Raw genomic sequence first — 12,485 nt, 5'->3', positions numbered from 1 at the left:
TTCTACAATAAACACAAACCTTAAAAATATAAAACCAGGCTGGCACCAGTGGCTCACATCTGTAATCCCAGCTACTTGGAGGCTGAGATCTGAGGATTACAGTTCAAAGCCAGCCCAGGCAGGAAAGTCGGTGAGATTCATGTCGAATTAACCACCAAAATGGTGCAAGTGAAGCTGTTGCTCAAGTAGTAGTCTTAAGTGGAAAAGCTAAGGGACAGCATCCAAGCCCTGAGTTCAAGCCTCACAATGGGCACAAAAATAAACAAATGAATAAATACATAAAATTTGTTGAAAGAGATGAGGAAGACGGAAGGGGTGACATTGACCAAGATGTATTGTATTCATAAATTGATATGTTTAATTGAAACCCCTATGCACAACTACTTTAAAAAATAAAAAACCTAAAATAAATATAATTTGTCCTTGCTTCAACCTTCATCGGCTCTGCAGATCCACAGGTCTTTCTATCTTTCCAGACAACACACACCTACAGAGCTTAGAAATTCTCTGTTGTATTTTTCAATGGCCATACTCTGTGAGGCCAATTAAAAAGCAAGAAAGAGTGGCAGAATTTCACTCCAGATTAGGCTGTCTCTCACCATGAGCAGAAAAGAAAACTGGGAAGCATGAATCTGTGTTTTCCTGTTGATTTATCAGAAATAGTTAACCACATTCTCATTCAGGGAAGTCGAGCCATGCTTGGCTGCCCTTCAGGAGTTTCCAAACAAGATGGACTTCCCTGGATATCTGTGGCGGGCTGGGCTGACAGGGGGCAGAGAGAAGAATCCACAGTTCCTCCCACCTGAGGAACCTGGAGGGAAGATGGTAGGTTATAAGGCAAAACAGCTGTGAACTCCAAACCTCCCCTCCTTCCATAGCAACAGATTAAACTTTAAAAAAACAACAAAAAAACAACCACCAAGATATGGATGCCAAGTTCATAAAATTAATTTTGGTCCAGCTTTATTAGTTGTGATTATGATTGTCCATGTACAGGGACCCAAAGATCTCAACTCAAAGAACCTTTGTTTCTAAATTTTTCAAAAGAAGAGAAAAAGCCATCGCCCACTCTTACTTAAAAAACCAAACCAAACTGAACAAAACCACCCACGAGATAACATGCCTTGGCCCAGGGCTCCTTTTCAAGGGCCTCCTTTCTTCACAGAGCACTGGAGTGGGCTTGGAAACATGGAAAGTCACACACACACACACACACACACACACACACACACACACACACACGTCCCCACAAAGAAAGCAAGGACAGCAGACTAGGATTTTCTATTTCCTCTCCACTGCCCCACTTGCCGATGGTCGTACAGTCCCCTCATGCCCATGAGCTGGTGCCTTATTCTTACCTCCCCACCTCTGAAGGCCCCAGGCTGGGAGACTCTCATGATGTGAGTCACTGGATCTTAAACCTTGCTCAGGAATGAGAAATGCCCTTAGCCTGGTGAAGTAGATCTTGGTGCAAAGTGATTGCTCCAAGGTAAGTTGGGGGAGTTGATGAGTTGCTGATATTGGATCTACCCTATGAATACAACTGGGGGTGATTAGAACCTAGTAGGAATATGTTCTGTTTCTCTAGAGGAAGCATAGGTTGAAATAAAAGTTATTCAGAGCAGTAGGAATCGGTCTCAGCGGTAGAGTTCTTATCTAGCAGGTATAATGGCCTGGGTTCGACTCTCAGCTCGGCAAACAAAAAACCCCAATAGCAACAACAAAATCAGCACTGAACGAACAGTAAAAATGAAAGTCTTAATGAATAGTAATTTCTCTATCAAAATCTTTTATTAAACCTACTTCTGACAACATGGCTGACTTGGTTGTGGAAAAGTATCTTGGGCACAGGTGTAAATGTTATAGTAATACTTAATAGTTTTAATGTCACAATCTAGCCAATGATGCACTGAATTTTTCTTTTTCTTTTTTTAAATCACAGGCTGTGGCTCAAATGGTAGAGCAGCTATCTAGGAAATGTAGAGTCTTGAGTTTAAAACCTCTGTGCTGCCAAAAATAAAATAAGTTATAAAATAAAATAAGTTATATAGCTGACTACTGAAAATGCATTCCTGAACTCAGTTGTTTAAGAGAGACTTTAACTCTAAGAAAGCTCTCAGACAGTAATAGAGGCAATTGTCTAATGTGTGTTCAGTTCCTTATTCTAAGTTCATAGCCACTTAAGAAAGGCAACTCTTCAAGTAGTTTTGCTAAAGTGTTCTTGGCCTTTTCTTCAAACCTTACAGCAACTGTAATAACCATTATTGGGAACCTTTTTATGTACTAGGTACTGTCTTCACCTTTTCGTGAAGTAGGTACTATATTTTATTCCCATTTTACTGATGAGGGAATCAAGGTGAGAAGTAAGCTACTCACACAGCTAGCAAGCAGCTGAGTCAGAAATGTACTTTAGAAGAAATGGTCATGCTTATTTTGTAATGAGAAGTAAAAGAGCAGCTGGTAATATGTGGCGTTAGCTATGTACCAGTTTAGGGAAATCTCCCTTCAAGGTTGTGAGAAATCAAATCATGACATGACTTTCTCCTCTGCCTTTCTACTTCTCCATCTTCCACCCACTTCTTCAAGTACAAGCTTAGTCACAAGGATGACGTGGATCTGAAATTCCAGTCTCCTTTGGAAATCCACAGCAATTAACGATTGCTAGTAAGGGATACAGTCAAGATCCTGCCCTGGCCCGGCTATCATAGAGGACATCCTGATCCCAAGCATTTAATTGGTTCGTAGTTCTTACTGGGGTCTTACAAGAATTAAGTCCTTTGATTCACTTCCTCTTTGTCAGCTCAAGACTATGTTTTATCTTTGTAGGTGGCCGAGTCTGATTCCATGGAATGTGTTTCCCTAACTTGGAGCCCAGAGTAATTAATATGTGACTAAGCAACAGGGAACACATGATTGCCCCCAGTGAGATATGAAAAACACCAGGAGCCAACCCAGATCTTCTGGACCTATAGGAAGAGCTGGCACAGGTCACTGTAACAGTAACATCTGTTCATACAGAAGAGAATCAAATGAATGGGACATGCCTCTTCCATGGTCCTGCTGGCCCCAAAGCCACAGCAGGCTTGACACAAGAAAGCCTGGAATCTACAAGAAAGCCTGGAATCTCATTCTCAGGAATGAGGCTGCTCGGTCGAGCCATGGTATCTGCTCTTTCTAGACCCTTCAGGGTACGGTCCAAAATAAACCATGAATTCTGGAGTTTGAAGCATCCTGCTTCTATGATAAATATTTACCTTCTGCCAAGCATACGTCAATGTAGGCTTACCAATTCTTCTCCTAAAATTTACACACACACACACACACACACACACGGAACATATTTGTGGGTTCAGAAAGGAAAGAATGAAAGAGAACAATCATAACACTCAAGGACCACCAGTTAACCAACTTAGTTAATTTGACACCACAATGCCAAACATGTTCACATTCAGTTAATGACATGAACATTCATCCCTGACTCAGACACAAATTAAGAAGTCAGTTCTTGCTTGTGCATCCACTTCTTCCAGAGATTTCAGAGAATGGATGAGAGTATCTGGAGTGAATGGCTAAACTTCTTCCTAGGAAATGAACTTCCTGAAAGAACTCACAAAATCAGCCAGGCTGGACATTGTGGTGATCCCTTGATCTGCCTAAATCTTTGGACATACCATCCTATTTATCAATGGGGCATAGGGATTCAGTCCTAAAGCACAAAGGACAGACTTTAGGTCTCTAGAATAGCACTATGTCAGAGCCTCTGCGGGTCAAGGTCACACACTCGCATGTTACAAAAAGAAAATTCTGGCATTTACAGTGGCTCTAAGAAAGAGGGTCGGAAAGAACTTGGGTGTGAGGATGAGACTGGGAGAGTGGAGGAAGAATGAGTTGAGTCACTATAGGTTGGGGACTGGAGCTCAGCCCGTGGAAACAGGCTCACCAGAATCAGCAGGGAGGCTGGGACAAAGAATAGGAACCTGGGTTTGAAACCAGGAGCTACATTTCCTGCTTTCAGTGACCTGGGACAACTTAATGAATCCCTCTGGGTGCTACTATTCAATACCTTAAAAGAGCATAATGGTACAGATACATTCCAAAATCCAAAAAAGCTCTGGAAAAATAAAATCAAGCTTTTCCATAACTTACTGGCAGTCAAACCTGACATGAGTGGACATGATCTCTATTTCTTTGGATAGCAGCTAAGTTTCATAGCCAAAGCTTAATGTGATGACAGTGTGCTGGAACAGGAGAACCTGCCAGTTGTGTTTTTAGTACATATACTGAATTACTTTTCCAAAGTAATAGTGTAGACATTTTACAGACCTTGCTAAAATCAGAAAGGCCTGAATTTAGAAACACACCTGGTCTCAAGGGCTTAATTTATACTGCATCTTAAAAGGCAAATGGGAGGACTAGATGAAAATTGAGAAAATACATGCCAAGTAACTACCATTTTACACAGCTTTACGATCTTGTTAAATCACAGTTACCATGATTAGAATCATGTCATCTAGGAATGTTCAGAAATGGAACAGTGGACAATAATCATCTTCTGGGCCTTCTATACTAAGCTTCAGCTAACTTTAGAAAGCCAACTGGACCCATATGTGATACAAAATCTACCTTTACCCACAGAAAAAAATGGAGGCATTGTGCTGCCTGATGGATACACAATCTTCCATCAGTTGCTGGTGTGGAGTCTTGTCCTGTGGAGCCATGAAACTTGGCCTCAACTGGCTCTTGGTATGGACCACGCCCTCAAGCTCCACTCTGTGAGCATCGTATTAAGACTCACAATTTTTTATTTTTTGTATCTAGGACTTTCCATTGTGATATTTGAAAATAACCAAGAAGAAAGAAAAAAGACATTATTCATAGCATAATGATCACTCCATGTGAAATCTTAATCCAAACCAACAGAAGTCAGCAGTCCCTGCAGATATCAATTTTTATAAGATGGATAACAATTACAGCTTGATATTCTAAGGAATGAGCCTCAGTATCCCTGCCTTCTCTTTACCATACCTCATAATATACCATCCCAATGGGAAAATTACCTGAGTTGATTTGTTAACTCAACATCTGGCATGCAAGCAGAAACTATGTGAAAAAAACAAACAAACAAGTATCCATCGCCTTAATGAATTTTTCTAGTATGCTTAGAAACTGGGAGTGAAACAAGAAATTAATAGATATAGCACTAGAGTAAGAACGATCTGTCATCATTCCCAATATAAAAAAAAGATATTTGAAAGAGTTTTATAGCTTTGAGAAAAATGCCTGGGCATACCCCAACTCTCACCCTACATTCTCTCCTTGGGGGCCTTTGGTTTCCCCCTCCAACCAGGCTGATGCACCTGCCAAGGTACCGCCGGTATCCTCTATTTCTAAGTAACCAGCAGAGGGCGCACACTGAGGAGTAACTGCATACCGTCAAGGTGGCGGCATACCTTCAGGGGTGCTATCACACAGGAAGGGCTCAACCCAGCCTGTGCAAGATTCTCATTAAAGCAAGCAGAATTTTGGTCCAACCATTCATGACAGCAAGCCAGCTCAGTTGTGTGGACGTAATTAACCCCTGAAAGCACTCACTGGCTCCCCACTAATGTTTAAACCCCTGAATGTGATTGGTATAGCTCTTTTTGTCCAAATCAACTTCTGTGTTATTCACATCTCTTCTTTTTACCTCCACTGGCCTTCCAGAAAAACTGCAAATGTACCAAGTTCTCTATTCTTTTAAGTCTCTATAGGTGCCCTCCTTTCCGACAAGAACAATTCTCTCCACCCTTCTAGCCCAACTTCTTCTACTCCTTCAGGAGAAGGAGTATCCTACAGGCTGCCAGCATCCATTATAAAATTGTCACATCTGTTGATGATGCTTTTCTTATTAAACTATAAGTTCCCTGAGAGAAGGAACTGTACACTTTGAATGAATAAATGTCACTTAAATTCTACTGAAATGAAATAGAAATCAAAATTTCCAGATAAATAGTTCCACACCACTTGGGAAGCAGAGGTAAGAAAATCATGGTCAGAGACCAGCCTTAGCAAAATTAGCTCATAGCCCTATAAGAAAAACAAACTGAAAAGTAAAAGGACTAGGGGGCATGGCTCAAGTAGTAGAGTGCTTCCTAGCAACTGCAGGGCCTGTGATTTTTTTTTAATGTCTTCTCAACACCCAGGGAATGGCATTTATGCCTAGAAAATGTATTCATGGGAAGAATTAGTGTATCTTTCCTTCCTCAGATTTTCTGGCTTTCGGAGGATTTTATTTGCCTTAAGGTTTTACGATTCCAGGATATGACCAGCATGACTTCCATCAGAGGAGTGAGAACTCTTATTTTTCATTCAATAACACATCATCCAGCTGAGTCACTCAACAAACTAGCTGAGCCACTCCTTCTGGCAGGAAATGTGAAGCAGAGCAGCAGGGAATTGGCAATACATCTCATTCACAGAACCACAGTTGGAGCCAGCCATTCTGATCCTGGCCATGAATTGTTCAGTGTGGCTGCTGAGAATAATGTGTCCACTTCCTCCTCGATCATGAACTTAGAGGTCACCTGAACAAGCAAGACTTTACAAGTTTCCAGACACAAGTAGAAAGAGAATTGCCTTTTGCATTCACTTTCTACCTATGCCACCTATGCCATGTTGTAAATTCTGGGAAGCTGTGGCTGTTTTCTTTAAAGGCCCTAGAGATAAGAAATAAAGTGCACACACATCAATAGGATGACTATATTCATTGTGACAACCAGAGTGACACTGCCCACCCCCCCATCCCCCTCAACAAAAGGAAAGAAATAGGAACGAGAACAAGTTTTTACTTAACCAAGATAAGGCAGAACAACATGCAATGAGCAACATCCTGCATCCGAAGGGCAATAGCAAACCCTATCCAGGCACCCCCCCATCCCCACCCCCCGAAGACACTCTGATCCTCTTGTTCCTGAAATCCTCTTGCCAGGGTCCCTGCCACACCCAGAGTGAAGGCTACACACACAACCCCATCCATCGCCTGGAATGCCATTTCCATCGCCTCTGGGTTCAGGACGACCGACGCAGCCTTCACTTACCTGGGGCGGTTTTGTAGCAGGGGGCTTTGGAGGGCATTGATGGGGCGTTCTTGGCCTTGGGGCTCGGTGTGCTCCGCAAGACCTGTCTCTGCCGCTTCAGCTCCTCTTCCCTTTCCTGGGCTGCTCGGATCTCTTCTTCAATCATGGACAAAGTCCGCTGTTTCCTTGACCTCAACTTGAAGGGCCCAACCATCACGTCAGATTCTTGAGTAGCCAGGAGGGAAGCTGTGCTTCTCAACTCGGCTGCCTCCGAGTACTTGCTGAAATAGCCTCCTTCCGGAGGCCTGGTTTCCTCTATGCTGACCGGGCCACTGGGCTCCACAGCCACCGGTGACTGGCAAGGCCCACTTTCCCTGAGTGCCCTGTCCTCGGCAGGCAGGATCTTTGGTTTGACATCCCTTTTCTCTTGAACAGGAGAGGACACCTGAGGTGGGGCAAACATGCCTCGAGGTTTTTCAGATGCAGAAGCTCTGGTTTCGGCTTCCTCTAGAGTTGCTTCTGGTCCCTGGGATTCGGCTTCCTCCTTGCTGGTTTGGGGCCCGGCCTTGTCTACTTGCTCTGCTATGGCTTGTTGAATGGCATTTTGTACTAGGAGCCCAGCCTGATATTCTAAGGGGTCATCTACCGATGGAGAATCGGCCAGTGTGGAGGAAGGAGAATAGAAACCATGGTCACTGAAGGACTTGGAAACCCCTTCTCGGCCTTCTGAGGGGTTGTCTGTCTGTGGAGTCTGAGGCAGAGAGAAGTCAGCCAGCGAGTTTTCCTGAAGGGCATTGGGGGTCTCATTGGAGGCCCCGCTGTCGCTAATGTTGTCCATGCTGAAGTCATTGGACAGGCTCTCTAGCACAGTGGTATCCTGGGATCTGACCGATAACTCATCCAAACCCGAGTCAAGCTCTTCTTGGGTCAAAGATACATTGACTGATCTTGAAAACTGGTCTAAAACCCCATGCTCATCATCCTTAACCACAGTGAGGACGGCCCGGGCACTTGTGAACTCTCCATCCTCTGCCCACAGTTTGGCCAAGGGCCCGCGTTTGGAGGGCTCACTGTATGGTCCTTCCTTTCCCTGAGGGGCTGTGTTGCCTGGGCCTCCTCCTGTTGTCTGGTTCTCAGAAAGCACACAGGGTGCTTTCTGCCCCTTTGCCATCGATGTGCCATTGTCTTCCAGAGATCCCCCCATAGGAGCTGGTCGAAGGATGGTCGGTGGCTTGTCTGAGTGGATGGATCCCAAAGGCCTATAGAAAGGCTTGATGGAGAACAGCCTGGGTGTGCTCTGGCCCTTGGCCACCGCTGGCCTGGAATTATCCATCTGCTGGAACTGTTTGCGTGCTGCAGAGAAATCTATCTGCTCTGTGACAATGGCCTCCTTCACGTGTTCAGTCCCACCTGGACGGTCAGGAGAGGAAGCAGGGGCCGTGCAGAGCTGTGGCAGCGCCTGCTGCTGTTGCAACTGCTGCTGCAGCTGCTGCTGCTCCTGCTGTGCCCGTCTCTCCTTGCGCTCCTTGTACTTTTTGTGTGACTCCAGATGTTCCTCATCCAGCTGTTCCTCGAGGGTTTTTTCCTGGGGAGGATTCCACCATTTGGCGGCAATGCCAGGATTCTTCTTCACAGCCTGACTCCGGATGAGCTCCCTCCGCTCCTTCTCCAGCTCCAGCATCTCCTCCGAGGGCCTGACTTTGCGGACGCGGTACTGCTCCTTCTCATGCTCATCTTCCTCAAAGAGCTTCGAGGGTTTCTTGTCCTCGTGGAAAGCGCGAAGCTCAAACTTGGCCTCTTTCTTCAGCGTGGTGAGTGTGAGCTCCCCATCGCGAGAACAGCGGGAGCTGGTGGAAGAGCTGGGGCTGGCGGGGGCCTGCAGACTGTCCCCCAGCAGATCTGGGGCTTGGTCCGGGCTGTGACCGTTGGCTCGTTCAGTCTCTGCCATGGTGTCCGAGGGGCTTCTACTGAGCTCAATGTGAGGAGGAGCCGGCCTGCCAGCTACTCTCTCTGCGGGTTCTGGCTGGGTAGTGCCGTGGGCAGGTGGGCCTAGGCTGCCCACCAGGATCGCGGCTCCCGGCTCTGGGGAAGAGGTTCCGTTATAAGTCCCATCCACAGCAGAATCACAGCAGTTGGCCTCCAGCACCTCGTCTAGATATTGGATCTCTCTGGCCACATCGTTCTCCAGGGACTCTTGGTGATCGGGGAGGAGGCCATTGTGCGAGGGGGAATAGAAAGGCGAGGAGCGGTCTGTGGAAGGGGGGGTAGAGGTGACTCCAGAAACACTTTTACATTCTGTCACAGACACCTCAATTTCCATGTTTTTGTGATCTGGGGGAAGAGAGGGGGTGGCAGGCGCCAGGTGCTTGCCACTGCAGTCGTCTCTCGCGTTCTTTAGCTGGAGATCATCCTCGGAGAGCTGGGGCAACTTCTGGAATAAAGAGGAAACAAAACCAGGTTACGTGGCACATCTCTCATGGGTGTGAGTGCTGAGAAATTCGCTTATACCTAATAAGAAGAAAATCTGCAGGCGATAAAGTTCCTTTTAATAATAATAACTTCTTAGTAATTAATAATCCCTTTTCTCTGTGTGTGCACACACACATGCATGTGTGCTTATGTGAGTGCACTAGTACCGGGGCTTGAACTCAGGGCTTTGTAGTCTCACTTTTTTGCTGGTTTTCTATCACCTGAGCCATACCTCTACTTCTGGCTGGATGACTGGATGACTGGATATAGGAGTCTTATGGATTTGTCTGCCCAGACTGGCCTTAAATCTCAAGTCTCAGCTTCCCAAGGAGCCAGAATAACAGTTACGAGCCATTGGTGCTTCGCTTAATAATCCCTTCTAATTCTGTAAATAGTCATTTTCTGTGGTAACATGTGCCTCACTCTCAAGTTTGCAGATTCCATTGTGTGTACTGAGTGGTCAATGGACACTTGTTCTATTTAATTTTTTTTCTTCCAAAGTAGAAGAGAATACATGTAATGTGCAAAATATTTCACAGCAAACTATCACAGCCTTTCTAAGACTATTTGTGTGTCCCCCAACTATAAAAAGAGGTCCTTTTCCATGAATGATTCTTCTTAAAAAGATAATTCTCTGCCAGATGTAATGCAAGAAACTTTTTGGAAAAAATCTTTCCACAATAACATGCTGCAAAACAGTACACCCTTTCAGCCACCCCTCAAAGCTACAGTACCCCATTGGCATGGCTGTAATTGACCATGCACATTATAAACACCATAACCAAAGCTACTGACTGTGCACTTCCGTCCTCCAGGACTGCATCAAAACAATACTCCTCAGTTACATGTTGCTTTGAAAAGCTAGTGGCCAATAGTTCCTTCCCTCCATGTCTGAAACAGTTCTCTGTGTGATATCTCCCATTTGTGATTAAGTAAGAGAACTGTACCTACTTCTTCTCCCCCTCCCCCCGCCCCCAATCCTGAGGTTTGAACTCAGGGCCTGGGTGTTGTTCCGGAGCTGCTTTTGCTCGAGGCTAGTGCTCTACCACTTGAGCCACAGCACCACTTCTGGCCTTTTCCGTTTATGTGATGCTGAGGAATCGAACCCAGGGCTTCATGCATGCTAGGCATGCTACTGCTAAGCCACATTCCCAGCCCTTCATCATTTATTTTTATTTATGGTTTTATTGTTTTGTTTGCTTCACTCCTGGAATATACAGACCAAAAGAAAGACACATAGTGAGATACAAGGTGAGAGCCTGGTTACCTGTGGTGACCCCATTTCCAGCTTCACCCAGCTAATGATTTATTGCTAATATTTGTGGGGATAGCTGAACTTGTCCACTAGCCCTTTTAACTTTGGGAAGAGAAAGAGAATCTGGAAGATAATAAGATGATACTGGGAGTGAAATGTGGTTAAAAATCCCTCTTCTAGCCAGATGCCAGTGGCTCACATCTGTAATCTGAGCTAGTCAGGAGGCTGAAATCTGAGGACCTCAGTTCAAAGACAGCCCAGGCAAACAAATTGGAGACATGCTTATTTCCAACTAGACCAGCAAAAGTCTTCAGTGGAGCTGTTGCTCAAATAGTAGATTGTCAACCTTGGACAAAAGGGCTAAGGGACAGCGCCCAGGCCCTGAGTTCAATCTCCAGTACTGGTGTTTATATATACACACACACACACACTTTCTACACTTTCTATTGGAACACTTTGGGACAGTTGGAGAAGGGAAAAGAGGTCAATGTAATAAAAAAAAAAGCTAGAAGGCAAATAATTCCATACTTTATTTATTCATTAATCTATTTATTAAACATGTGGGAAGCTCACTGTGCAGAGCCATGATAAAATCTGCATCAACAAGAAACTCCAGGCCATAAACCAGGTTGGGTTTCTGTGCTTCCCAGAAGCACATATGTCCCCTAGACTTGTGTTAGAAGTTGCCTCTATTAGGGTCTTGCTGCTAATCACATAGACAGCAGTACCCGGGCCAGTCTTCCGAGAATCCCTTCTGTCACCACACATCACCCCTGTCTGTCTCTCCTAAGCGCTTCACAGTTCAAGCATTCCACAGCAGACAAGCAGATTCATTGTGATAACTTTCTCTTTAGGACTCAAAATTTATATTCTCTCTTCTCAAGGCATATTTTTTGAACTAGAAACATCTGTTGTGATGTAAACCTTGAGAAAATCTGGAAGAGTACATGACAATACATTTTTGCAATGTCAAAAAATACTGCCACCTGTAAGTCAGAAATGATCATAAGTACTACATCTTCTGTAGCCTGTCACACCACGATATTTGAGAACATATCAGTTCAACCATTAAAGGGCCAAAAGTGGAGCTGTGACTCAAGGGGCAGGGCACCAGTGTCTAGGCCTTGAGTTCAAGCCCTAGCACTAGCATAAAAAACTAAAAATAGGATAAATCAAAAGTGTGGGGGTCCTGTGAAACATGAGTTGTTGTTTTTTAAATCTGGACACTACAAGGAATAAACAGGAAAGCAGTTACCCTTCCTGTGAATTTTATGGGAGCTAGTTCTGTTCTTCCCACTGATTCAGAAATTTCTTCCTAATATTCAGTTCTAACTCTAAGTGGCAGCGGCTCTACTACCCTAATCAGTTGCTTATCCAGAGATGAACAACTCTGCCTTATTGAATCGAAGGTTCTGAGTTTTTGTGAGGTGTGATAACCATTATAACATAAGAACTAATTCCCAGATTTTGCTCTCAGCAGAAAGAATTTACTTTCCTACAAGATAAGCCAGAGAAGAATCAAAGCCATCATTAAGTATCACATGGTAAATGGAAATGAGCTGGAAATCTGGAATCTGCCTGGATTTGGCAAGAGTCTAGGTTTCGTACCATTACATGACATCTTGTTTAAAGCAACCCATGCTTATTGCAACCTATGAAGAGCAAACCAGAATTTTCTATATACTTCAGAGAGAGTGAACTGATTA

General features: G+C 44.5%; 1 protein-coding gene across 1 annotated transcript in view; it reads right to left on the bottom strand.

The window, feature by feature from the left end:
- Palm2akap2 (PALM2 and AKAP2 fusion) overlaps positions 1 to 12,485 on the bottom strand; it is a 287,889-nt gene that overhangs the window by 15,021 nt on the left and 260,383 nt on the right. Inside the window, 1 exon segment of the mRNA XM_048338798.1 lies at positions 7,077 to 9,486. Coding sequence (XP_048194755.1) covers positions 7,077 to 9,486 — 2,410 coding nt within the window.

This window comes from Perognathus longimembris, chromosome 1 (assembly GCF_023159225.1).
Source record: "Perognathus longimembris pacificus isolate PPM17 chromosome 1, ASM2315922v1, whole genome shotgun sequence".
NCBI lineage: Eukaryota > Metazoa > Chordata > Mammalia > Rodentia > Heteromyidae > Perognathus > Perognathus longimembris.
The sequence above is the reverse complement of the archived record's forward strand: the minus strand, read 5'-3'. Positions and strand labels throughout refer to the sequence as shown.